We start from the raw sequence: 27,571 nt of genomic DNA, 5'->3' as shown, positions 1-27,571 counted from the left end.
GGAAGGGAGGGAGGGAGGGAGGGAGGGAGGGAGGGAGGGAGAGAGGGAGAGAGGAAGAGAGGGAGGGAAGAGAAGGAAGAGAGGGAAGAGAGGGAAGGAAGGGCGGATCAGAGCTGCGTTATTTCTTCTCGCACCCCCACCAGGCATCTCCGGCTGCCCTGGCTAAAAGCGTATTGGCTGAAGTTCCAAACCAAGTCGTGGACTATTATAACGGCAAAGGCATCAAACCAAAATGCTCGTCGGAAGTCTACGAATCCTCCAGGACGCTAGCCCCGTGAACCCCACCCCCTTTCCCAGAGTTCTGGAATCCGGCTCCCGGCTAAGATTCAACACTTCTCCTCTACTTAAAATAATCGTTAATAATAATTATTATTATTATAATTACAATGACAACAATAATACACATTTAAAAAATAGCACGTTTTGGCAATTTTTAACTAACTTAATCTTCTTTTGTTGGTTTTCCTTTTCCTTTTGCATGTGTAGTCCAAAGGCCTAGATCAGCTCCACTCTTGTATTATCTAAGACCTTTTTACAAAGAAATACCACATAAGTCTTTTCAGCATGTCGCCTTGAGATTTAAAAAAATAGGTACCATGGGGGCTGGGAAGATGGCTCAGTGGTAGAGTGCTTGCCTTGCATGCATGAGGCCCTGGGTTCGATTCCTCAGCACCACATAAGCAGAAAAAAGCTGGAAGTGGCGCTGTGGCTCAAGTGGTAGAGTGCTAGCCTTGAGCTGAAGAGCTGAGGGACAGCACCCAGGCCCAGAGTTCAGGCCCCACAACCAACCAAAAAAAAAAAAAATGGTACCATGTATCTGTTTTTTTATACAGGTTTGTTGAAATTTTGCTAAATTTCTTATTACCTTTACACTGTAAAGCATTTTGAAACATTTATCGAATGTTGACAGCCAATAATTAATAATATTAATAATAATAATAACAAACATACTTGGTTTTATCTGCTAGGGGACAAGACATTTCAAAAACACAAGGCAGATGCATGGACTGTATTTTGCATGTTTAAAATAATCATGATAATAATATTCAATAAGAAGAACAATAATATAATAATAATAATAATCCTTACACTGTTCCAGCAGTTTTTAATTTCTCGATCCTCCCTGTGAAGGAAGGTTTCTCTGCTCTAAAAGTCTATCCACTTAGCGATTCGGCCCTAACACTTAATCACGCACACAAATTACCTACGCATTTTATTTGTTTAAAAAAAAAACAAACACCGAAAATTCTTCTTTCAGAGAAATTCACAATTGCTTTGCCAGCATAAGAGGCGCACACTGGAAACTTTTTATTTATTTAATTTTTTTTTTTTTTTTTGGTTAGAGAGATGGTAGAATAAATCACTAGGCAAAATAAATCTGTTCGTTCGTTTGCTGGTGTGGGTGGGAACAGTTTTCGTCGTCCAATCAAAGACCTTGTGTAATCTCCAGAGTTATAATTACAGATCTTAATCTTGCAAATACATGTCAACCAAATGGACAACATTTGGGAAATGATGGTTTGTTGTTTTTTTTTTTTTAAAGAAGTGTATGATTGGGGAAAAAAATCGTAACTATTTCACATGTATTGTTTTATGAATAAATTGGGTACTTACAGAATTATTTCCTAAGCGTCCTGGCCTTGTTCCTCTTTCCTGACAGGGCTATGTGTGGCTTGGGGAGACTTGTTTCAGATTAGGAATAGCTCTTTCTCGGTGCTGAGGGAACACATCGTCATCATTGCTTCTAACAAACAAGGAGTTAAAATATTTAGGTTCTCGCTGGTGGCTCACACCTGTCACCCTAGATACTCTGGAAGCTGAGATCTGAGGATCGTAGTTCAAAGCCAGCCCAAGCAGGAAAGTCCGTGAGACTCTCATCTCCAATAAACTACTAGAAAACCAAAAGTGGCGCTGTGGTTCAAGTGGTAAAGCACTCACCTTGAGACAAAGCAGCTCAGGGACAGTGCCCAGGCCCAGAGTTCAAGCCCTATCACTGTTTTATATATATATTTAGGTTCTCACTGGGTGCTGGTGGCTCATGTCTGTAGTTCTCGCTACTCAGGAGATGGAGATCTGAGGATCATAATTCAAAGCCAGCTTGGGCCTATATATATATGTAGTATTATATTTATCATTTTGTCTATACAACGGGGTAACATTTCTAAGAAAGAGTTATCTTTTCTTCTGGTGGTTAGAAGGTTTGGTGTATTCCAAAACAAAACACAAAAGAAAGGAAGATCATTGTTTCCGTTATGCATACTGACCTTTTATTTTTTGCCTCCATCCCATAAAAAGGATTTTTAAAAAGTAAAAAAATAAATAAAAAGCACATCCTGCATTCATGAGCACCGAGGTAAATTCTTGGCAATATTAAGACTCACAGGACCCCCAGGAAAAGCAATCAGAACCCCAAATGTCAAACCCCAAGAGGAACACAGTGTGGAATAGTACAAGCCTCTCCACAGCGATCAGGTTAGGCCAGGGAGGAGGGCAGGGGTGGGGTGGGGAAATCACTTCATCATCTCAACTCATTCACTTAGAGTTTAATAGGAAGCAAATGAAAATGGAAGTGACTTTATCTGTATATTTATATTTCTCTAATTCAATAGAGTCAGGGCAGAGAAACTCCCAGCACATTCTGTCTGCTTTTGGCTGTTCATATCTTCAGATCCAACTGATCATCACGGAGAGGCCATTCTGCTTGCCCAACTGGCTCCCTCTCAGAAGTGCATTTAACCATGACCCTGAGAAAGGACTGGTTTGATTCCTCAGGACAGAGCAGACTGACTGTGAGTACAACCAGCTTCTGTGTCAGGCAGAGATAATGGTCCCTAGTGAGTGGAGATTTCATTGTCTTTCCTGAGCCTCGGTTTCCTTATCTGTATAATGGAGGTAGTGGTGTCTGCTTCTTAGAACTGTTATGAAGACGTCAGGGGATAACATCTTTACAGTATTTAGGTCAATCCACAGCCTATCGTACATGGTAGCATGTCATATAAAATATGATAATGGCCAGGCATTCATTGGTGGCTCACGCCTTTCATCCTAGCTACCCAGGAGGCTGAGATCTGAGGATCACGGTTCAAAGCCAGCCTGGGCAGGAAAGAAACCAACAAAAAGCCAGTAGTAGAGCTGTGGCTCAAGTGATCGAGTGCTAGTCTTGAGCACAAAAGCTCAGGGGCAGTGCCCAGGCCCTGAGTTCAAGCCCCAGGACAGGTACCAAAAAAGAAAAAAAAAAAGCATTCTTCTAACATATACAGTTGAATCGTTTTTAACAGATTTTCAGAGTTGTTCAACCTTCACTTTGAAGATTTCAGGAAGTTAGGAATGCTGGGTTTTCTTACAAATATGAGGGTGGGGAAAGAGACATCACATGTAAGAAAAAACGGTCAGGTTCCACAGCTCATGTGTTTGACTTTTTGTTTTTACCAGTCCTGGAGCTTGAACTCAGGGCCTGGGTGCTGTCCCTGAACCTCTTTGTGTTCAAGGCTAGCGCTCTACCACTTGAGCCACAGAGCCACTTCTGGCTTTTTCTGAGTGGTTTACTGGAGATACAGCATCTCACAGACTTTCCTTGCCCGGGCCAGCTTCGAACCCTGATCCTCAGACCTCGGCCTCCTGAGTAGCTAGGATGACAGGCATGAGCCATGGGTTTGAACATTTGAGAGACAGAACTCTTCCCGACGGAGAGACTGCTGAGACTTCTATAGGGAAGAGAAAAGGCGATTTAGACGAAGTGGTTTCAACCAAGTGATCGCTTGTTCTATTTGAAGGTAATTTATATAATACTGACCAGCGGCGGCATTCCCAGACCGGGGTGGGAGTCTCAGGAGTCTCCTACTCTATCTTGAGTGTGCTTTCTAGGGTGAAGACAACATTTAAGCCTTGGTTGGATATTCAAGCCTTATTTCTTTGGAAAGAAAATGAAAGAGAAATCTGTGTTCCCCCCAGGATGTTTCATGCTTAATAAAGCTGTAAAGGCATTTCTGCCTGGGCAGAAAAAAAAAAAAAAATATATATATATATATATATATATATATATATATGATTATTTTAAGCAACATCTCCCAGGCTCCGAAGTTACTAAGGGAATCCTGTCTCTGCTCAGCGGGATAGCTGGGCGAGTTGCCATGGTGATGCTAAAGAGCACAGCTGGAGGAAAATTCGGTCACTGCGTGACCCCTGCCCAGCTGGAAAGGGAGATTGAGGTCAGTTGCTCAGTACATTTCAAGGTAAGTTTCCCCTTCTAAGTACGTGTCTGCCCTGCTAGATGGTGGCACGCTACAGAAAAAGCCAGACAGGGTGCCGCACCTCACGCCTGTAGTCCCAGGCACTTGGGAAGTCAAGCTTAGGAGAACCACATTTGGAGGCCAACTAGTTTCTCCCCATACATCCCCCCACCCCGTCCCCCATCCTCCTCCTAGGGAAGGGAATTTGGCAAGACCCTTTCTCAAAGAACAAGTCAGGAATGGCGGGGGGGGGGTTGTGGGGGAGAGGGAGGGGTACCTGTCACCCAAACTATGCATCTGAGAGGCAGAGAGAAGAGGATCGCAGTTAGAGGCTGGCCCTGGTCAGAATTAAGTCAATAAAATAAATGACCGGAGCTGGGAAGGTGGCTCAGTGGTAGAGCGCTTGCCTTGCATGCATCAGGCCCTAGGTTCAATTCCTCAGCACCACATAAGCAGAAAAAAGCCGGAAGTGGCACTGTGACTCAAGTGGTACAGCGCTCGCCTTGAGCTGAAGAGCTGAGGGACAGCGCCCAGGCCCAGCGTTCAGTCCCCACAATGGACAAAAAAAAAAAAAAAAAAGTCAGGCCCTATCTGAGAAATGAACTATGGCAAAAAACAGGCGAGTAGCATGGTTCAAATGGTAAAATGCTTGCTTCATAAGCCTCAGGTCTTCTACCCAAACCCCAGTAAGTGCCAACAATAAAAGACTAAAGTAGACTGAAGTAGACACTGTAGCCAGAAACGGGCCCTTACTCAGACCTCGTGGGCCAACACATCTAGATCTCTAATAATAGAGAAGGGACTGGAGCCAGGCACCGGGGCTCACATCTATAATACTAGCTGCTCAGGAGACTGAGCAATAGGAAAGATCTCTGCAGGACTCCATCTCAGAACCAACCATCAAAGAAAAAAACACAATACAACAACCTGGCTGGAAGCCGGGCACTGGTGGCTCACACCTGTCATCCCAGCTACTCAGGAGGCTGAGATCTGAGGATCACAGTTCAAAGCCAGCCCAGACAGGAAAGTCCATGAGACTCTGATCTCCAATAAACCACCAGAAAACTGGAAGTGGCACTGTGGCTCAAGTGGTAGAGCTGCTCATCTTGAGCTGAAAAGCTCAGGGACAGCACCCAGGTCCAGAGTTCAAGCCCCCTGATTGACCACTCCCCCCGCAAAAAAAAAAAAAAAACAACCTGGCTGGAAATGTGGTTCAAATGATAGAGGATCTGTCATGTGTGAGCAAGCCAAGTCAAGTGTACTGCCCTAAGTTCAAACCCCAGGACTGGTGCAGTTTGGGGAGGGGGCGGGGGGAGATGAGGAGAAGGATCCTTCAGGTCGCAGCCTCCTGAATAAGTAGAAGACCTTAGTCTTTTTGGTTGTAATAAGTTGGGAATCAATACGAGGAACCCCATTATATATATTATATACATGTATATTATACACGCCACTGCTGTTTTGGTGCCAAAACTGTCTACATATATGCTGCACCTAGATTCTAAGTATGTGTACCCTTGTTTATGGTATAAATCAAACAACCTGCTTTCACTGGCTGCAAGGATTGATTCATCAATATAAAAATAGGAAAGCCTGCGTAGCACAGGTTTCCCTAGGGTGGGTTAATGATTTTTTTTTTTTTTGGGTCCAGTCGTGGGGCCTGAACTCTGGGCCTGGGCGCTGTCCCTCAGCTCTTCAGCTCAAGGCTAGCGCTCCACCACTTAAGCCACAGTGCCACTTCTGGCTTTTTTTTCTGCTTCTGTGGTGCTGAGGAATTGAACCCAGGGCCTCAGGCATGCAAGGCAAGCACTCTACCACTGAGCCACCTTCCCAGCCCCCATGGGTTAATGATCTTTAACTTCTTTAGGAATCCTGTCCCCTCCTGCCTTGTTTACCTCATTCTTCTAAAGTTTAAACTCCAAACATTTAGGAAAAGCAAGATAAATACAAATATCTACGGGGAAAAGGAAGGAAGGAAGGAAGGAAGGAAGGAAGGAAGGAAGGAAGGAAGGAAGGAAGGAAGGAAGGAAGGAAGGAGAGAGGGAGGGAGGGAGGGAAGGAAGGAAGGAAGGGAGGGAGGGAGGGAGGGAGGGAGGGAGGGAGGGAAGGAAGGAGAGGGAGGGAGGGAGGAAGGAGAGGGAGGAAGGGAGGGAGGAAGGAAGGAAGGAAAGAAGGAAGGAAGGGAGGGAGGGAGGGAGGGAAGGAAGAAGAGGGAGGGAGGAAGGAAGGAAGGAAGGAAGGAGGGAGGGAGGGAGGGAGGGAGGGAAGGAAGGAAGGAGAGGGAGGGAGGAAGGAAGGAGAGGGAGGAAGGGAGGGAGGAAGGAAGGAAGGAAAGAAGGAAGGAAGGGAGGAAGGGAGGGAGGGAAGGAAGGAAGGAGAGGGAGGGAGGAAAGAAGGAAGGAAGGAAGGAAGGAAGGAAGGAAGGAAGGAAGGGAGGGAGGGAGGGAGGGAAGGAAGGAAGGAGAGGGAGGGAGGAAGGAAGGAGAGGGAGGAAGGGAGGGAGGAAGGAAGGAAGGAAAGAAGGAAGGAAGGGAGGGAGGGAGGGAGGGAAGGAAGAAGAGGGAGGGAGGAAGGAAGGAAGGAAGGAAGGAGGGAGGGAGGGAGGGAGGGAGGGAAGGAAGGAAGGAGAGGGAGGGAGGAAGGAAGGAGAGGGAGGAAGGGAGGGAGGAAGGAAGGAAGGAAAGAAGGAAGGAAGGGAGGAAGGGAGGGAGGGAAGGAAGGAAGGAGAGGGAGGGAGGAAAGAAGGAAGGAAGGAAGGAAGGAAGGAAGGAAGGAAGGAAGGGAGGGAGGGAGGGAGGGAAGGAAGGAAGGAGAGGGAGGGAGGAAGGAAGGAGAGGGAGGAAGGGAGGGAGGAAGGAAGGAAGGAAAGAAGGAAGGAAGGGAGGGAGGGAGGGAGGGAAGGAAGAAGAGGGAGGGAGGAAGGAAGGAAGGAAGGAAGGAAGGGAGGGAGGGAGGTAGGGAGGGAAGGAAGGAAGGAGAGAGGGAGGGAGGGAGGGAGGGAGGGAGGAAAGAAGGAAGGAAGGAAGGAAGGAGAGGGAGGAAGGGAGGGAGGGAGGGAGGAAGGAAGGAAGGAAGGAGAGGGAGGAAGGGAGGGAGGGAGGGAGGAAGGAAGGAGAGAGGGAGGGAGGGAGGGAAGGGAGGGAGGGAGGGAGGAAGGAAGGAAGGAAGGAAGGAAGGAAGGAAGGAAGGAGAGAGGGAGGGAGGGAGGGAAGGGAGGGAGGGAGGGAGGGAGGAAGGAAGGAAGGAAGGAAGGAAGGAAGGAAGGAAGGAGACGGTGGACGTCCTGAACACACAGCAGGACCCTTTCGGAGGCGGAACCCTAGTTCTGGGGGGGGGTCGACGCAGGCGCCACGGACCGTTTTGAGGGACGGACCGGAAGTGGCTCGGCGGCTCTACTTCCGCCGCGGAGGAGCTCGGTGGGCCGGCGGCCGGCGCGCGCGCGCGGGGCTGTTGGTTCCCGGGACGCGCGGAGGGGCCGAGTCCGCGCCCCGCGCGTGTGTGCGTGCGTGTGTGTGCGCGTGCGCGCGCTCCATGCCGGCCTGGCGGCTGCTGGCGCGGGCCGGGGCCCAGGCGCTGGGCGGCGGCGCGCGCGGCCTGCGGGGCGGCCCGGGCCCGAGCTGCAGCAGCAGCAGGTGGGGACACGGGCCGGGGCGGCAGCCGCGCGGGAAACAAGGCCCTGCCAGAGGAGGAAAGGGAGGTGGACAAGACGGGGGACCCAGAAACAGAAGTGAAGGAAGCCACCCTCTGAGCAGCTGCAGGAGTTTGGGGTCTTGTTGTTGTTGTTGTTGTTTGATTTTTTTAAATTTCCTTTTACTCTGTGCCAGTCCTCGGATTTGAACTCAGGGCCCCGGGGGCTGCTGTTCTTGCCACATCTAGGAACTCCAAGGATGGCGCTCTACCCCTTGAGCCACAGCGCCACTTGCGGTGTTCTGGTGGTTCCTCACGGACGCTCCTGCCCAGGGCTGGCTTTGAACCTTGATCCTTAGGCCTCAGCTTCCTGAGTAGCTAGGATGAGGGGCGTGAGCCACCGGCGCCCGGCCCTACAGAGGTTCTGTGTGTGTCAGGGGGTTAGTGGCCTCCCCTGCCTTCAGGCAAGATGACGGAGAAATCCGTTCATCCCAGAGGAAGAGATGACACTTTTCCTCTGTCATTGAAATGTTAACTGGAAAGAAAAGCTTATACGCAACCCAGACTCTTCCTGAGGTCTTCTGGACACAAACGCCAAGCGCAGGCCCTATGCAGGAATGATGACTGGCTTGGTTTTCTTTTCAGATCCGACGCCTGGCTTGTGATTCGAACGCTCCACGGCCGGAGTCCAACTTGGTGGGATGAGCATCTTTCGGAAGAAAATGCCACCTTCGTCAAGCAGTTGGTCTCGGAAGAAAATGAAGCTCAGTTAGCAAGTAAACTGAGCCCTCTGAAAGATGAACCCTGGCCTGTACATCCTTGGGAGCCAGGTAAGGGGTTCTGTGTTTAATTCGTTATCTTCACCCAGTTTCTGCGTGGCTGGACACATTGAGAAGCATAGTGACAGATAAAACATTCACTTTGTGAATTTTTGTATCCTGAAGTGTATGTCGGTCCTGGGTCTTGAACTCTGGGCCTGGGCACTGTCCCTCAGCTCTTCAGCTCAAGGCCAGCGCTCTACCACTTGAGCCACAGCGCCACTTTTGGTTTTCTGGTGTTTTATTAGAGATGAGAGTCTCACGGACTTTCCTGCCTGGGCTGACTTTGAACCTTGATCTCAGCCTCCTGAGTAGCTAGGATGACAGGCGTGAGCCACCGACGCCCAGCTTAGCTTGGCTTTTTTTTTCTTTTTTTTTTTTTTGCTTGGTTGGCACTCTTACCGCTTGAGCCATTCCTCCAGTCTGTTTATTGCTGGTTTATTGAAGATAGACTCTCACAGACTATTCCTCTCTGGGCAGATTTCAAACCGTGAACAAGCCACTGTCAGCCAGCTGGCCGCAAGATTTTTTTTTTCCCCCCTCCACCATTTAAATAAAGATGAAACACCTTGAGAAAACGTTTTGTTGATGAGAGGAGAATTGATCTGGGTACATTTTCTCGTGTGACATTAAAACAATGTAAAATGAGACGGGAAAGGAGGGGCTAAATTGGTATCTCTGCTAGGTAGATGTTGTCAATTTAGCCAACAAGTCTGAACGTCACCATGGTGGCTGGCATTTTAGCAAGTCCCCTCCATAGCATCTCTGTAGTCCCGGCTTGGAATTGGAGCAGATGGTGTTTTCTGATATTGTTGGACCCAACTTGATCTGGGAAAAGCATAATGATGGGTTTCTGTGCCCTAGATTACACTATTATCTTAAAACTGATATGTATTGATTTATCTGTTGTATTTATTTTATGTCAGTACTAGGGCTTGAACCCAGGGCCTGGATGCTGTGGCCCTGAGCTTTTTCACTCAAGGGCGGCAATCTTACCGCTTGAGCCACAGCTCTCCATCTAGCTTTTTGCTGGTTGAAGATAGTCTTCACAGAGTGTACGTGCTCTAGCCAGCTTTGAACCATGATTCTCAAGTCTCAGCCCCCTGAGTAGCTAGGATTATAGGTGTGAGCCGCCGACACTCAGAAACTGTTAAAGCTGGAATGAATTAATTTATCCACTTTTTTAAAATGTTGTATAGTTCCTTTCCACTTGTTTGATTTGATGATTTGGTGTTTATTGAGCCGTCAGTGTATTACACTAGGCATGGTTGAAGACAGTTGGTTTTGCGTGTGTGTGTGTGTGTGTGTGTGTGTGTGTGTGTGTGTGTGTGTGTGTGTGTGTGTGTGTGTGTGTGTGTGTGTGTGTGTGTGTGTGTGTGTGTGTGAGATGAGTCAGTCTTAGGGCTCGTCCTTAGGGCCTAGGCATATCCCCAAGTCTAGCACTCCACCACTTGAGCAGCAACATTTTTTTTTTTGTTGTCGTTGCATCTTCTTTTTGTTGTTGTTGGTTGTGGGGCTTGAACTCTGGGCCTGGGCGCTGGTCCTTGTGCTCTTCAGCTCAACGCAAAGTGCTCTACCACTTGAGCCACAGCACTTCTGGTTTTCTGGTGGTTAGCTGGAGATAAGAGTCTCACGGACTTTTCTGCCCGGGCTGGCTTTGAACCGCGATCCTCAGATCTCAGCCTCCCTAGTAAGCTAGGATACAGGCGTGAGCCACCGGTGCCCGGCTAGCTGCAACTTCTTCTAGGCCTACTCTCAGATTGGAAACGTGATTGTAGGAAAGCCTTGTCTGGGGCTGGCACACGTTCAAGGAGCGTCGGCTTGAATCCCCAGGTTCTTCGCGAGTCGGTGTGATCGCCCTGAAGCTGGGCATGATGCCCCTGTGGACCAAAGACGGGCAGAAGCACGTGGTCACGTTGCTGCAGGTACGCAGCCGGCACATGTGAGGGTCTGAGTGGAGGTCCAGCTCTGTGCGTCTGGGCCCAGGCTCAGTGGGATTTTTTGGTTTGTTTGTTTCAGGTTCAAGACTGTCATGTCCTAAAATATACTTCGAAGGAAGATCACAATGGCAAGATGGCGGCCCTGACCGTCGGAGGGAAGACTGTGTCCCGCTTCCGTGTAAGGACGCGCTTCTATCCCTCCAGCCGTAGGTTGGAGATCTGCGCAGTTTGTGGTTCTGAGACGGTTCTGTCGCCGTCAGAGGGGGAGGCCGTGCAGAGAGCCGTTCTGCCCAGGGGTCTGCGATGCTTGGATTGTTCCAGCACCGGCTTCTCCGTCTGGAGCAAGCCACAGCACCTGCCGAAACTCCAGCGCTCGTCCATCCAGTGAGGAAATGAGGGTAGCATTTATTCATTTTGTCACAGGACTCCATGGATGCTTTTCTTTGTCACAGGGCTCCATAGATGGTTTTCTGTCATTGCGGGTTTTTTGTTTTTTGGTGCCAGTCCTGGGGCTTGGATTCAGGGCCTGCGCTGTCCCTGAGCTGCTTTTGTTCAAGGCTAGCACTCTACTACTGGAGCCACAGTGCACTTCCTGCCCTTTTGGAAGTTGGAGAGAAGACTCTCACGGGCTTTCCTGCCCAGGCTGGCATTGAACCTCAGTCCTCAGATCTTGTTCTCCTGCGTAGCTCGGATGACAGGTGTGAGCTACTGCTGCCCAGCAGTTTTGTTTCATTGGTTTTGGTGCCAGTACTAAGACTTGAACTCAGGGCCTGGGTGCTCTCACCAAGCTTTCCTAACTACTTGAGCCACAGGCTGCACTTTGGGCTTTTTGGTGGTTCATCCACCTTGAGTATGGTTGTTTGGGTGCTGTGTCGTTATGCTGTGAATCTGGACCCCGGGGCTTGTGTGAGTCATGAACTCTTCCTTGGTGAGCAGACTATTAGAGAGAAGGAGGGAAGTGCAGACATACAGGAACTTGCCAAGATGAGACCCGATGCTCCATCCCTGAGCCACAAGTCTCCCAACTAACCCTTGTGGTTTTTTTTTTGGTTTTTTTTTTTGTCAGTCATGGGTCTTGAACTCTGGGCCTGGGCGCTGCCCCTCAGCTCTTCAGCTCAAGGCGAGCACTCTACCACTTGAGCCACAGCGCCACTTCCAGCCTTTTCTGCTTACGTGGTGCTGAGGAATGGAACCCAGGGCCTCATGCACGTGAGGCAAGCGCTCTGCCACTGAGCCACCTTCCCAGGCCCTCCCTCCCTTTGTGTATTTTAACTTTCAGGAAAAGACTGAACAGATTGATGGTAGAGAGTTCTTCATTAAGGTCGGCTGGCTTCGGTCTGGCACGTGTGGGTTTTTCTCCCTGCTCAGGCCCTGCGTTGGGGGGGCGGGGAGTGTTCCCCGTGGGGGTTGGGTGGGCCTCCTTACGTTGGGAAATGGAAAACAGCGCCTGTCTCTTTGGGCAGGTTGTGTTTCTGTGTGTGGTGAAGTCTGGAGCAGACGGGAGGCTTGTCTGAGGTTTTGCTTCCAGGACACCGGTTGTGGTGATGTTTGCAGTGGCAAGAAAGTAGTAGACTCACACCTGTCATCCTAGCTACTCAGGAGGCTGAGATCTGAGGATTATGGTTCAAAGCCAGCCTGGGCAGGAAAGTCCGTGAGACTCTGATCTCCAATAAAACCACTGGAAAACCGGAAGTGGCGCTGTGGCTCAAGTGGTAGAGCTGAGGGACAGCGCCCAGACCCAGAGTTCAAGCCCCATGACTGACAAAAAGAAAAGTAGACCGGGGCTTCAGAAAGCCCTAAGGAGGAGGACAGCAAAAGCAGTCCTCTTCTTTTAGAGTAACTGGAAACCGCCAAGTTGATCATTAGACTGGACCTCACCAGGTCAGGAAGCAAGCCCTGGCTGCAAGAGCCCATAGCACAGTGGCAGCGGCCTGTGCAAAGGACCTGGGGTCACACCACAGAGGGCTTGGCACATTGTGTAAGCGAGAGGGCCGAGGGTGCTTTGGGAAGGAGCCTGGGCAGCCTACCCCCGCCACCATAATGCCCAGCCTCTGTTGGATGCTTTCAGAAAAAAAAACCCTGATGCCTGGATCCCAGCCTAGACCCTGGGAGGCACACATCTCCAGAGGAGAGAGGCCCGGGCGTCTGTGGACACGGGGCGGAGGGACAGCTGGGGGCAGGGCGGGCTGTGCCGTGTCTGGGGCATGCGCAGAGGCCTGCGGGGTGCGGTGGGGTGGGAATGGTTGATAACGGGCACTGGGAGCGGGCACAGCTCTCTCCTTCCCCAGAAAACTAAGCTCTTCACCAGAGTTTCTTGGTTTTTGTGTGCTAGTTTGTGCCGGTCCTGGGCCTTAAACTCAGGGCCTGAGCGCTGTCCCTGAGCCGCTTTTTGCTCAAGGCTAGTCACAGCGCCTCTTCTGGTTTATTTTGGTGATTCATAGGAGAGAAGCATCTCACTGATTTTTTTTTTCCCTGCCCCAGGCTGGCTTTGAACCCCTGATCCTCAGATCTCAGGCTCCTGAGCAGCTAGGATGACAGGCGGGAGCCCCGGGCACACGGCTCTCCTGCTGTTTCTGAAGTGCTGTGTTCACATTGGGCCCTACATCTCCTGATGGGCATAAACCTCACCTCTTTGTTCTGTCAGGAAAGAGCGCATGCCTTTCTTTTGTGTTTTCCCCTGCTCTGAATAACTTGGTTTCAACTCTCCACCTTTATTATTATTAATTTTTTCCCATCGGTCATGGGGCTTGAACTCTGGGCCTGGGCGCTGTCCCTCAGCTCTTCAGCTCAAGGCGAGCGCTCTACCACTTGAGCCACAGCGCCACTTCCAGTTTTCTGGTGGTTCATTGGAGATCAGAGTCTCATGGACTTTTCCTGCCCGGGCTGGCTTTGAACTGCGATCCTCGGATCTCAGCCTCCCTGGTAGCTAGGATGACAGGCCTGAGCCACCGGTGCCTGGCTCCCACCACCTTTATTATTTTAAAGCCTCACCTTTGGTCCTTTTCTTCTAGAAACCTGCATCTGTCTTGAAATTTTACCAACAACTTGGATTACCACCCAAAGAGAAAGTCAAGATCTTCCACGTCACGGACAACGCTATAATTAAGCCAGGTAATCTGCGGTTGGAGAGCAGAGAGAGGCAGAAATACCCAGGTCTGTTATTTGTTTAATGTCAGCCCTTCTGATAAAAGCGAAATCCAAAACACCAAGTCCCAAACACTTATTTTCCACATATCAACCCCGCATCTAATTTAATCACCAGGAACCAACAAGTCTCCCTCTCTCAAGGGAGAAGGGCTGGCGGTTCTTTGTGTTTCACGGGAGAGGGAGGAGCGCTTTTGTTTGTGCTGTGAGACAGTCTCACATGTTAAAAAGCTGCTCCAAAGAAAAACGCTTGCACCTCTCAGATGGGGGGCTCGCCGTTGGGAGGTTGGCATTTTCATCTCATCTTCTAGACTCTTCTTGGTGAGTCAGAAGAGGTTACAGGCGGGGGCTCAGATTCCAAGGAAACATTCCAGACTCTCTTGCCTGCCCCTGGAGTTCCAAAAAGGGCAACTGGGCTTATGATTACTTTGATCGTGTAGTTGGGGAAAGAAAAAAAAAGGCAACATTTGTGTTTGCGCTTCAGAAATGCTCCCCAAACGGGGCTCACACCTGCCATCCTCGCTACTCAAGAGGCTGAGATCTGAGGATCACAGTTCAAAGCCAGCCTGGGCAGGAAAAGTCTGTGAGATCTTATCTCCAGTGAACCACCAGAAAACTGGAAGTGGTGATGTGGCTCAAGTGGTAGAGCGCTCACCTTGAGCTGAAGAGCTGAGGGACAGCGCCCAGGCCCAGAGTTCAAGACCCACGACCAACCAAAACAAAACAAAAAAACATGCTCCCTGATCTCTTGAACTACGAAAGTAGAATGACCCCGGGCGCAGTGGATGGAATTCAGCAGCTATTAGAGGCTGGCGGTGTTGCTTGTGAGCACTGCAGTGTAGACAGTTCTTTCTTTTTGGTACTAACACAGATTGATTTTTTTTGTTGTCATCGTCGGTCGTGGGTCTTGAACTCTGGGCCTGGGCGCTGTCCCTCAGCTCTTCAGCTCAAGGCGAGTGCTCTACCACTTGAGCCACAGCGCCACTTCCGGTTTTCTGGTGGTTCACTGGACATGAGTCTGGTGGACTTCTGGCTTTTTCTGGTGGTTCCTCGGAGAAGAGTGTCCTGGCCTTGGCTGTGTCCGGGCATGCCTCGTGTCTGCGCTTGCGGAAGCGGGAGCGCACCCTGGCGCTGGCTGTGGGGTGTCGGTAGGCCTCCCTTCCTGCCACAGGTTTGGTCTGACAGAGCTGTTGTGCGCTGACGAGCTTCTTACCCACTGTTTCCATGTTTTCCCACAAAGGCACGCCCCTGTACGCCGCACACTTCCGCCCTGGGCAGTACGTGGATGTCACCGGCAAAACGTGAGTGCTTGTATTCTCGCTCTTTCCTTGTGAAGTTAAAAAAAAAAAAAATAGCTGGTGCTGGTGGCTCACACCTGTCATCCTAGCTACTTAGGAGGCTGAGATCTGAGGATCATGGTTCACAGCCAGCCTGGGCAAGAAAAGTCCGTGAGACTCTGATCTCTAATAAACGATCAGAAAACAAAGTGGCGCTGTGGCTCAAGTGGTAGAGTGCTCGCCTTGAGCTGAAGAGCTGAGGGACAGCGCCCAGGCCCAGACAGAGTTCAAGCCCAAGGACTGGCAAACAAAAAGAAAAAAACACTTGCCTTATTTCCAGATAAATCTGAGTAAGGCCATGATATCTCACATGGTGGAGGTTTTTTGTTTGTTTTTTAATCAGTCTGGTTTTCTGGTGTTTCGTTGGAGATAAGAGTCTCTCAGACTTCTCTGCCCGGGCTGGCTTTGAACCACAATCCTCAGATCTCAGCCTCCTGAGTAGCTAGGATGCCAGGCGTGAGCCATGGGTGGCCGGCTTTGTTTTTGTTTTGTTTTCTATTCTGAGTTTCCATCTATTAGATTGGTCTCCGTGGGCAGCAATTAAAAACTAGCGTGAGCACAGGGAAGAAGACGGGGCTGTGTGTGTGGTGATGTGCATGGTTTCTGTAAAGCAGGCTTTTTCTGTCATGGCCCAGGCACGCCGGAAGCCGAGGAGTTGTCATCCTTGTTTGCCTTGTGTTTCTGTTCACAAAGTCACCTACGAGTGGGCGGGCCACCCGTGCCGCCAACCACCACCGGGGCACCCCCGGGCCGCACAAAGCCAGTCCCTGCCGGGCCATTCCCGCCTCGGCCTTTGGTGTAAAAGCCCATTTACCAAAGCCTTTCCCACGGCACGTGGGCCGGCCGTGTGATGCCTTCTCCTGCAAGATCGAGACGCGGTGTGTAATTAGCTGGCAGATAATTAACGCTTTCATCTTATAATCATTTATGCTTAAAATGAGCTCAATTAGCAGCTGTAATTTACCTGGCACGCACTTTTATTGGTGCCTGTACCCCAGTTCTTTTTTTTTTTTTTTTTAATCAGTCATGGGGCCTGAACTCTGGGCCTGGGCGCTGTCCCTCAGCTCCTCAGCTCAAGGCGAGCGCTCTACCACTGGAGCCACAGCGCCACTTCTGGTTTTCTGATGGTTCATTGGAGAGAAGAGTCTCACGGACTTTCCTGCCCGGGCTGGCTTTGAACCACGATCCTCACCTCAGCCTCCTGAGTAGCTAGGATGACAGGTGTGAGCCACCGGCGCCCAGTTCCACACCAGTCTCTATGCACATTTTGTGGGTTATGTTTTTCAGTATCGGAAAAGGATTTCAGGGCGTTATGAAAAGATGGGGATTTAAAGGGCAACCTGCTACTCACGGCCAAACGAAAACCCACAGGAGACCAGGAGCCATCTCAACTGGGGTAAGTATGAGCAAGAAGGGGGATCCTGCCCTCCCGCCCCCTCCCCTCCTCATCCTCCAGCTCTTCAGCAGGGCCGAGGGAGGGGAGGGGACAGCGGGGACAAGACAGGATGGGGGGACACAGGCAGGCAGGGCCGAGGGACAGAGGACACAGGGAGCGTGGCCACAAGTCTTCCTTCACCATGGACGTCCCGATTCTGTGTCTTGACATTTTTCTTCTCTTTGGTGAAACCTCATTTACCTTTTCCATGTGAAAAATAAAAGGGTGGCTGGGCACCAGTGGCTCACGCCTGTCATCCTAGCTACTCAGGAGGCTGAGATCTGAGGATGACCGTTCAAAGCCAGGAAAGTCTGTGAGACTCTTACCTCCAATAACATCAGAAAACCGGAAGTGGCGCTGTGGTTCACGTGGTAGAGCGCTCGCCTCGAGCTGAGGGACAGCGCCCAGGCCAGAGCTCAAGCCCAACAGACAAAAAAATAATAAGGTTGTGGTTAATGAGAAAGTCATGATGTCATTTAAGTGCCAATTTCATCTTCCCATCTCTGACACCTTTTCTGGGTCCCCCCCCCCCAATGTGCTGTGGTGTAGTTGGGCTGGCTCCTTCAGTGTCGTCTGTTACCAGCTCCGAAAGACGTTCCTGCCGACGGCGGGCGGAAGCCGGCGCTCTGTGCTGTGGGTGTGCATAGTGTTCACTTTGGTTTTCTTGTCAGGATGTCGCTAGAGTGTGGCCTGGAACCAAACTGCCCGGGAGAATGGGGAACGTGGACCGGACGTCATTTGGACTCAGAGTAAGTCTGGGCATCCCCCCGTCGGTGCCCCCCTCCCCCCTCCCAACACACCCAGTAGCCTAGTTCCGAATCCAGCAGTTCTGGAAGGATGTTCTCCGATGCCTGTGACCAAACGACAGGGCCAGTAGGTAGAATATTCTCCTTCTGTGAAGAAGGATGCCAGAGAGCCCTCCAGTACGTGTCCCTCTGCGCTTCCTTGTCGGTCAGATACACGGACGCAGCAGAGGAGGGGAGAAAGTTCCTCATGAAGGATCCCGGGGTCACAGCTGTGACGTCAGCCTCTCTGCAGGTGGAGATGGAGCCTCAGGGGCAAAGGCTGAGGCCATGCTGTGAAGGCTAGCTTCAGAGACGCAAAAGGGGTGAGGGCGTGGGCCAAGTAGCAGAGCATCTGCCTCGCATGGGCCTGATAGAGCGTGTTTATTACAGATACCGGTGTATTTAAAAGAAAGAGGCTGATTTTTGATCTCTATGAACCTGAGAAATGTCAGTTGTGTTGTATTATCATAAGTTAATTTAAATGTTAATTTAATGTTAAATTATTGAAAATAACTTAATACCTATATATGTTTGTTGCCAGTCCTTGGGCTTGAACTCAGGGTTTAGGCAAGTATGTGGTACTGAGGACTCAAACCCAGGGCTTCATTTATGCTAGGCGAGCACTCTGCCACTGGGCCACCTTCCCAGCCCTATATCTATATCTATTTGCATCTGTGTGTAAATATACGTGTGTGTGTGTGTGTGTGTGTGTGTTTATATAGAAGCCAGGCACCGGTAGCTCACGCCTGTCATCCTAGCTACTCAAGAAACTGAGATCTGAGGATCACAGGTTGAAGCCATCCTGGGCAGGGAAGTCTGAAACTTCGACTTCAAATAGCTACCAAAAAGCTGGAAGTGGACCTGTGGCTCAAGTGGTAGAGCACGAGGCTTGAGCACAAGAGCGATGGCTTAGGCCCTGAGTTTTAGCCTCAGGATCAGCTTTTTTTTGTAAGTTTTTAATCTGCAAAAGTGTACACATTTTACATCATGGGTCACAGAATGGACAGGTAAGACAAGATGAAGAGACGGGGAAAGCAAGGTGGAAAGCCTGGGTGTGAGGCAGAAGGCCAAGAGACAGTGGGGATAGGGTGGGGTGTGTTAGGGCCCCAGCCACTGGGTGGCAAGTCTACACACGCTTTTTTTTTTTTTTTTTGGCTGGTCGTGGGGCTTGAACTCTGGGCCTGGGCGCTGTCCCTCAGCTCTTCAGCTCAAGGCGAGCGCTCTACCACTTGAGCCACAGCGCCACTTTCGGCTTTTTCTCCTTATATGGTGCTGAGGAATCGAACCCAGGGCCAGATGCACTTGAGGCGAGCACTCTACCACTGAGCCACCTTCCCAGCCCAGCAAACACGCTGCTTTTTTCTTCCTTCCTCTTCCCCTACCTCTTAAACACATACACTCACTCACTCACTCTCTCTCACTCTCTTTCAAGCCTAAACACACACACACACACACACACAGTCTCTCTCTACTTCTGTTTATGTGGTGCTGAGGAATCGAACCCAGGGCCTCGTGCACTTGAGGTGAGCACTCTACCACTGAGCCACCTTCCCAGCCCAGCAAACACGCTGCTTTTTTTCTTCCTTCCTCTTCCCCTACCTCTTAAACTCTCATCTTGAGCCTACACACACACACACACACACTCGAGCCACTTCTGCTTATGTGGTGCTGAGGAATCGAACCCAGGGTCTCGTGCACTTGAGGCGAGCACTCTACCACTGAGCCATCTTCCCAGCCCAGCAAACACGCTGCTTTTTTCTTCCTTCCTCTTCCCCTACCTCTTAAACTCTCTCAAGCCTAAACACTCTCTCTCTTTCTCTCTCCTCTCTCCTCTCTCCCTCTCCTCTCTCTCTCTCAGCTAAACACACACACTCTCACGTCACTTTTGCTTAGGTGGTGCTGAGGAATCGAACCCAGGGCCTCGTGCACTTGAGGCGAGCACTCTACCACTGAGCCACCTTCCCAGCCCAGCAAACACGCTGCTTTTTTCTTCCTTCCTCTTCCCCTACCTCTTAAACACACACACTCTGAGTTCTGAAAAGCCCCTCTTAGGCAGCCTAAGGGTGGGTGCCCTTTCCACCTCTGTCCGCCCTCGTTTATCCAGGCAGGCTGGACACTTCAGATTCAGCAGCAGGCAATCTCATTTCATGGCGGAGGCCAGCTGTCTGTCGCAGCTCTCCGCGGCATCCTTAAGAATTAGCTGCAGCCGAAGACTGCTTTCCTCTCCCACACGCTCCCTCTCAGTCATCTCTCGACTGTCTCTCCCATGTGCAGTGCTTGTCCCTCTTTCTGAAGGCCGTCCACTCAGCGCACTTACGTTAGAAATCAGATCCCGCCCATTGCAGTCCCCCGTTTCTAGCTGCAGCAAAAAATAAAATGACATCTTTGTTGTTCTGGTTTTCTGGTGGCTCATTGCATGTAAGAGTCTCATGGACTTTCCTGCCCGGGCTGGCTTTGAACCACGATCCTCAGATCTCGGCCTCCAGAGTAGCTAGGATGACAGGCGTGAGTCACCAGTGGCTGGCTAAAATTACATTTTTAAAAGGACAACGCAAATGGGCTCTGCCCATTGGCTCTCCTGGCTGCCCACAGTGGGAGCTGTGCGAAGTCTTGCCTGTTGTGGTGAGCACGCAAGCTCTGGAGATGTGTTGTGCCGCTGGCAGGATTACTGACGGGCTACGCTTAGTCTGAGCAGTATTAATTGCTCCCAGTGTTAACTGCTGAAAGCCACCTTCCTTTGATGTTCTAGGTGTGGAGGGTCAACACGAAGCACAATATAATCTACGTCAACGGCTCGGTGCCTGGACATAAGAACGGCTTAGTAAAGGTATGTCCGCCCTGACTTGATTGCCTCCATGCAAGTACACAGTGTCCACCGTGCAGTCTTCCAGAGTTTACTGCTGTTACCAGGACAAACACAGACACAGCTAGGTTAATTATCATTTACGTTCACATCACTACGTTACAGTGCTGTAGTGTTGACACCTCCATTTACTATCAGTGCTTTTATGGTCAGAAACAGACTTTGGGAGCAACAGATCTATGAGAGAGTAACTGAGAACTCCCTGTTTGGAGCATTTTTGTGACCATTTTTATCAAATTAGAACAAGGATTTGTATTTAATCTTTTCGTTCCTAGATTCAACCCAAGATTAAAAATAATAATAATAAACTCGCCATCTTTTTTTTTTTTAATGTTCTGGGCAAATTACTGGTAATTTCTTCAAACTGTTTTCATGAGACATTGAAATGGATGATTTTTTTTTTCCCTGTGTAGCTGTTCCTCACAGCTGTGGAGTTATTCCAACTAAATTATTCATTTCTCGCTGCCAAAGTGAATATACCCGTTTTACTCTGTGTATATAATTACACGGCTGTTTTTTAATTGCTCTCTGAATAAAGGCTAGAGGATGAGTCACGAGCTTTGAGGAACCCAATAATGTTGTCTGAAAGTAAAGCTCAAACATTTTAGATCATATCAATATCAGTACCAAAATTCCCTTGGCTCTGAACTCAATCTGAATTTTCTCAGGGCACAGAGCTAGTATAAATACTTGTAGGCTTACTGTTTTTGCTCAAGATTCTGTTTTTAATGAAAATGCTGTTTACTAAATATAAGCTAATTTCCTTAACAGTAAGATATTTGTGGTTGTGTGCTCTGAAGAGTTATGATTAACAAAAATGCTGGTAAACTTTACACTTCTTAAACCTCAGCTCAAAATTTTTCCGTGCAAAAGCCAGGAGTTGGTGGCTCACGCCTGTCATCCCAGCTAGTCAGGAAGCTGAGATCTGAGGATCACAGTTCAAAGCCAGCCAGGGCAGGAAAGTCTGAGAGACTCTGATCTCCAGTAAACCACCAGAAAAGCAGAAGTGACGCTATGGCTCAGATGGTAGAGCGCTCGCCTTGAGCTGAAGAGCTGAGGGACAGCGCCCAGGCCCAGAGTTCAGGCCCCACGACCCACAAAAAATTTAATTTTCATGAGAAAAAGTAGGAAATTGAGTTGGAGGTACAGCTCAAAGGTTTGGGGTCTTGCCTAGCTATCACTAGACCCTGAGTCCAAACCCCAGCATGAAGGGGGAGAGAAAATAAACTAAAACAAAAACAGACATTATGATGGATGATGGCTAGGTGGGTAGTAGCTGTTCAACCTTTTTCTTTGAAAAGCACGCCCACATAGAGCTGGAAGCTGAAGACGTAATCTTAAAAGTGCGGTTACAAGTATCTCTAAATTAACGTACGTGTGAGAGGTGGAGGTTTTCGTTGTTTTTCTCCCTGGATTAGTCACATTCATTGGCGTCTCAAGGCACCGGGCTGTGCTCCACGGCTGTTGTCCTTTGATCCCCAGTAGAGATGCAGCTCGCAGGTCGCAGGTCGCGCGTGCTCACGTGGGCTTTTGTCTCCCCAGGTGAGGGACTCCACCCTGCCTGCGTACAGAGGCCTGGGCAGGCATCTCCCCTTCCCCACGTACTTCCCCGACGCCCATGGTGAGGAGCTGCCCGAAGACTTGTATGACGACAGCGTGTGGCAGCCCGGAGCCCCGTCGGTCAGCTTTGCCTAGTGCCCCCACGCGGCAGAACGCGACCGCTGGGAGCCTCTGGGAGCCCACACCCACTTCTGCTGCCCCGTGGCCTCCACCGCAGCCACACCCCAACGTGGACGGCTTGGCGACTAGTAAACCCATCGGTGGCCTTCGTTATTATTTTTTACACTCTGCAATCCCTAAGTTTTGCCATGTTTAGTTCCTACTGCCTCTGTGTGTGTGTGTGTGTCGGTGTCTTGGGAGAAAGCCAGGTGTGGGTGAAATAAAATCATGGTCCACATGTGTGGAAAAAATGGATGCTGTGTGTGTGTTACAATAGTGCGTGGACCCAGCTCATTCACGTGGTGTGGAAGCACACACTCGGCCAAACCACACCATTCCAGCATCCTTGGTACCAGCCATAGATGAGAAAATAGGGGGACAGCAGAGGTGGGGGGCAGGAGGGAGATACTGAACCTTACATCATCACAGGGGCCTCCGTCCATCTGGTAGCTGCTCGTGATGGCGCAGGCCTATAATCCATAATCCAAGACCTCTGGAGGCCAAAGCAGGAGGATCGCCAGCTTGAGGCCAGGCTGGGACACATGACCACATTCAAGCCTGGCCGTGGTTCCCCAGCAAGACGCAGTCTCCAAAAAACAACAACAGGCTCATCAACTTTCCTTCCTGGGCTGGCCTCCAACCACAATCCTCCATACCTCAGCCTCCTGCGTAGCTAGGATTACAGGCGTGAGCCACTGCTGCCCAACAAGAAGTGTGTGGTTTTGAAGGGGTAAGACATGGTCAATCAGGGGATGTATTTTCTTGGGGCAGGAACTGATTAAACACTCCATGACCCAAGACCCGGACAGAGATTTCATTGATGACTTGTACTAGTGGGTCAAAAAGGAACAATAACTGGCTTCCTGACATAGCTTTCCCTATCTAAAATAGGGTTTGTGTTTCTGTGAGGAAGCAAACGTGGCAGTCAGCAGCGTGGCTGGCTGACCCATTTTCTCCTGCCCGCCACAAAGCCCCGCCCGATGTCCTACCTTGAGGATCCGCTAGCCGCCTCCTCCCTGAAAAGTTACGAACAGCAACCAGACTCCTGCCAAAAAGAGCTGAGCACAGCCAAGGCCACCAGCCCCACGGGGGAGGTCGATTCCCCAAAACAGCCAAGAATCGGCCTAGGAAGAAAAAAGTTCTGTAAAACAAAAATGAAGAAAAGCTCTCTTGTGTAAAATCTATTCTACAGCGGGTGCCGGGGGCTCACGCCTCTCATCCTGGCTGCTCAGGAGGCTGAGATCTGAGGATCAGGGTTCAAAGCCAGGATAAGCAGGAAAGTCTGAATCACTTCTTTCCAATGAACCACCAGAAAACCAGACGTGTAGCTGTGGATCGACTGGTAGAGAGCTAGCCTTGAGCAAAAGAACCCACGCCCAGAGTTCAAGCCCCACCACTGACAAGAAATAGCCTTTATATTGTCAGGCACTGGTGGCTCACACCTGTCATCCTAGCTGCTTAGGAAGTTGAGATCTGAGAAAATAACAGTTCAAAGCCAAACTAGGCAGGAAAGTCTGAGAGACTCTTATCTCCAGTTAACCACCAAGAAAACCCGAAGTGGTGCTCTGGCTCAAGTGCTACAAGTGCTACAGCGCTAGCCTTGAGCTGAAGAGCTGAGGGACAGCGCCCAGGCCCAGAGTTCAAGCCCCAGGACTGACTTTCCCCCGTGCTCCCCCCCCAAAAAAATGTCAGGTTTATGTCAAGCCCCAGGATAGACATAGACACATAGAGAGACACACACACACACACACACACACACACACACACACACACACACACACACACACACACACACACACACACACACACACACACACACACACACACACACACACACACACACACACACACACACACACACACACACACACACACACACACACACACACACACACACCCCCTTCCCTCCCTACCAGGGCTGAAGGATGAGAGCACACTAGCTGCTGCTGAGGGAGAGTCACCGCGAAGCCATTGGGGCTGTCTCCTCAATCAACATCAGAGTGGAGAGGTTTGAACACGGAGTAGGAAGGAGAAGGAGGGGAGAGAAGGGGAGATAAGAGGCAGGAGATGGAGAGGAAGGGAGGGGAGGGCCCTTCCCTAGAGCAGGTGTGGTTGGTGGCCTGCACAGGTGCACGGGTGTGCATGTGTGCATGTGTGTTTGTCTAAGGACGCGCACTGAGTGAACGGCTCTGGACCTTGGCTGGTCCCTGCTTTGCGCTGGCTCCTCCTGGCCTAGAAGATCCCCGGGGGCCCTGGGGAGCTGGGCCCAGGGACGGCTGTGCCAGGCTCGTGCTCAGAGAGGGCAGGGTCAGGGGAACCATCCCCTGTCAGCCAGTTGGGGACAGCTCACAAAGCACCCCCCCAGCAGGGACAAGAAGAGGGATGTGGGGACGAGACCCCCCACCCCCTATCTCCATCCCTACTTCCCACAGTGAAACCAGCTAAGCCACCTGCAGCCTGTGACAAGGGGGCAGCGCAAATGGCTGCAAACCCAGCCCCCAGGTCTCTCAGTGTGAGGGACGACACCCCACTTTCCTTCCTGTCTTGGGCTGGGCAGAAGAGTCACCACAGAGAAGATGGCAGGTGAACCAGCCAGGCACAGAGAAGGAGCCTGAGCCCTGAGTTCAGATCTCTACCTCTCTGCTCTTTTTACTCTCCCTTTCTCGGAGCAACAACAAATTAAAAAGACTCCAACCAGCCAGGCACCTGTGGCTCACACCTGTCAGCCCAGCCACTCAGGAGGCTGAGATCTGAGGACTGAGGTTCAAAGCCAGCCTGGGCAGGAAAGTCTGTGACACTCACATCTCCAATAAACCACCAGAAAACCAGAAGTGGTGCTGTGGCTCAAGTGGTAGAGCGCTGGCCTTGAGCTGAAGAGCTGTGGGACAGCACCCAGGCCCAGAGCTCAAGACCCACAACCAACCAAAACAAACAATAACAGGCCTGATTGGCTCAACCTGCTTTCTAAAGACTCAAGGCACCAAACACTCACGTGAAGATTAGATAAACATGGTCTCCAGTGTGAGTCAAACATTCACAGTTCAAATAAGTGATTTCTTTCCAAGCAAGCACTGAAATAAATGTAGAGGACTACCACCAACATCACAAATGTGTTCCAGTTGTTTTTTCTTTTTGTGCCAGTCCTGGGGCTTGAACTCAGGGCCTGGGCACTGTCCCTCAGCTCTTCAGCTCAAGGCTGGCGCTCTACCACTTGATCCACAACACTATTTCTGGTTCTCTGGTTAGTCATTGGAGAGAAGAGTCTCACAGACTTCCTGCCCAGGCTGACTTTGAACCGCGATCCTCAGATCTCAGCCTTTAGTAGCTAGGATGACCCGTGTGAGCCACCGGCGCCAGACTATCACTCACCTCTGAGTGGTGTGAACCTGCCAGAAAGTACCAGAAACGTCCGCCTTGCTCTAACAGCTGGAACCAGGGGTCCGGGAGCCACACAGCCCTCTTTCCTGTCCTTGAACTTGCCTTGTGCCCAGGCTGAGAAGGGGTGGAGGAGGACAGAGCAGCGAGAGAGGGCAGGAGGGGGAGCCGTCTCCTGCGGCCTGCAGACCCGCAGACCCGCGGCCCGGCTCTGTGCCTCCCGCGTGGGCGCCGTCACACTCCTGACCTGTGCGTGCCAGGAGCCCACGCTCCGCCCACCCTCGGCCCGGCCTGCGGGGCTTCTCCTGCAAGAACCTGCTGCCAAACAACACACAGCTGTTCCCGTTTCTGTCACAGGAAGCAAAGGCAACGTCTCATCAGTGCACGCGGAGACCGGTGCTTTGACCAGTGAAAAGCCAGAGACCCAGCACAAAGGCCATCTTCACTAGCTGCCCACCACCCCCGTAGTGCTTCTTGTCTTGTTTTGCTTATGCTTTTGGTTTGGCTGTAAGCTCTTCCCCGCCCCCCCCCAAAAATGGTAATTATAACATTCTTTTTTTTTTTTGGCCAGGCCTGGGCTTGAACTCAGGGCCTGGGCGCTGTCCTGAACTTCTTGGCTCAAGGCTAGCACTACCAATTGAGCCACCTCCGGCTTTTTCTGTGTATGTGGTGCTGAGGAATCGAACCCAGGGCTTCATGCACACTAAGCAAACGCTCTACCACTGAGCCACCTTCCCAGACCCCCTCCCCCTCCTATTCATCATCTTTTAGTGCCAATGGTTGCATTCCAGTCCTAGATTGAGCACTATGGTTCTCAGGAGTTATGTCTGCAATATATTTATATATATACACGTATGGTGATATATAGATAAAATAATGTAAATATATAAATACATGGTGGACTATAATATATAATTTATATATAAAATATATAATTACATATAATATATATATATATCATCTATATATAACTGAGATACCCATTCATATATATAAGCATATATAATATACATATATATCATCCATGTATATAATCGATACCATGCTTTATACTATAAGCACATATATAATATACATATATAGCATCCATATATATATATATGTAATCGAGATACCATCCATCCGTCTGTACACACACTCAGAGTTGAGTGTATCCGGTCTTGGCCAAACAAGGCACAAGGATGCATGAGTAACAGCCACCAAGCCAGAGGTGCCAGTGACTCACACCTGTAATCCTAGCTGAGATCTGAGGATCGAGGTTTGCAGGCAGCCTGGGCAGGGAAGTCCGTGAGACTCTTATTTCCAATTAACCAGAAAACCAGATCTGGAGCTGTGACTCAAGTGGCAAAGTGCCAGCCCTGGGCAAAAAAAGCTAGGGGACAGTACCCAGGCCCTGAGTTCAAGCCCACCCCCCCAACACACACAAAGGAAGGTTTTGGTATCAAACTAAAGCATTTCAGATTTTATGGAGTTTTTTTCATCTACTACTTTATTTCCACAAATTCTGATCTTTGAGATATACCCAAGTAGTTAGTTCAAATACTATCATTTAAAATGTATAGGGTTGGGAAGGTGGTTCAAGTGGTAGAGCACTAGCCTTGAGCTGAAGAGCTGAGGGACAGCGCTCAGGTCCAGAGTTCAAGCCCCACGACCGACCAAAAAACCAAGAATCATCAATATGTCACTAACGAAGACTTTTTTTTTTCCTCCGGCAGACCTTCTGTCCAGTCTTTTTTAGTGTGTCATTTTGTCGTCCCTCTCTCCCCTCCACCCCCCCCCCCCACACCATTTAGAAGCACCTGGACAGAGCCTAGTTTGGGAAATGAGCAAATGAACTTAGTGTCTGAAATGGATCGTTTTTTTTGGTTGGTTGTGGGGCTTGAACTCTGGGCCTGGGCGCTGTCCCTCAGCTCTTCAGCTCAAGGCTGGTGCTCTACCACTTGAGCCACAGCGCCACTTCTGGTTTTCTGATGGTTCATTGGGGATAAGAGTCTGAGTTTACTGCCTGGGCTGGCTTTGAACCCCAAATCTTAGATCTGAGCCTCCTGAGTAGCTAGAATGACAGGCGTGAGCCACCGACGCTCAGCTTCTCTAGGGTTTTCCTCCCTCATTCAGCCATAGCTTTGGAGTCCTTCCAAAAGGTACTTCAAATGGATGGTGGGAGGGGGCATATACCTACCAGCTTGAGGCCTCCACCCAGCACGCCCCACATTCTGCTGCAGGCCACAGCGTCATTTGCTTCCCCACCCAGTATGGCTTGGTCCTGCCAGGACTCCGGCCTGGCGTCTGGGTTGCGTCAGTA

General features: G+C 50.2%; 2 protein-coding genes across 2 annotated transcripts in view; both read left to right on the top strand.

The window, feature by feature from the left end:
* Positions 1-1,621, top strand: part of Cpne4 (copine 4) — a 71,890-nt gene extending 70,269 nt beyond the window's left edge. The window contains exon 14 of the mRNA XM_070005416.1: positions 144-1,621. Within this exon, the coding sequence (XP_069861517.1) occupies positions 144-278 (135 nt within the window). The 3' untranslated portion in view covers positions 279-1,621. The remainder of the gene's footprint in view (positions 1-143) is intronic.
* Positions 1,622-7,636: 6,015 nt separating this feature from the next.
* Positions 7,637-22,149, top strand: Mrpl3 (mitochondrial ribosomal protein L3). The gene is made up of 10 exons (XM_070005415.1): positions 7,637-7,858; positions 8,499-8,683; positions 10,505-10,596; positions 10,691-10,789; positions 13,623-13,722; positions 14,996-15,056; positions 16,380-16,488; positions 17,199-17,276; positions 20,062-20,139; positions 21,718-22,149. Exons 1-10 carry the CDS (start codon positions 7,758-7,760, stop codon positions 21,868-21,870), a joined length of 1,056 nt encoding a protein of 351 aa, XP_069861516.1. The 5' UTR covers positions 7,637-7,757; the 3' UTR covers positions 21,871-22,149.
* Positions 22,150-27,571: the final 5,422 nt, after the last annotated feature.

This window comes from Dipodomys merriami, unplaced genomic scaffold (genome assembly GCF_024711535.1).
Source record: "Dipodomys merriami isolate MVZ:Mamm:240054 unplaced genomic scaffold, mDipMer1.0.p SCAF_68, whole genome shotgun sequence".
Taxonomy (NCBI): Eukaryota; Metazoa; Chordata; class Mammalia; order Rodentia; family Heteromyidae; genus Dipodomys; species Dipodomys merriami.
Note: the sequence above shows the minus strand (reverse complement) of the source record. Positions and strands in the feature narration are given on the sequence as shown.

What these genes read in the sequence shown, in the direction of transcription:
- Mrpl3 (XM_070005415.1), top strand. Translation starts at nt 7,758, where the DNA reads ATGCCGGCCTGGCGGCTGCTGGCGCGGGCCGGGGCCCAGGCGCTGGGC. An exon ending in CCGAGCTGCAGCAGCAGCAG is followed by an intron (nt 7,859 to 8,498) that starts GTGGGGACACGG and finishes TTTTCTTTTCAG; the next exon opens with ATCCGACGCCTGGCTTGTGA. An exon ending in CAACGCTATAATTAAGCCAG is followed by an intron (nt 13,723 to 14,995) that starts GTAATCTGCGGT and finishes TTTCCCACAAAG; the next exon opens with GCACGCCCCTGTACGCCGCA.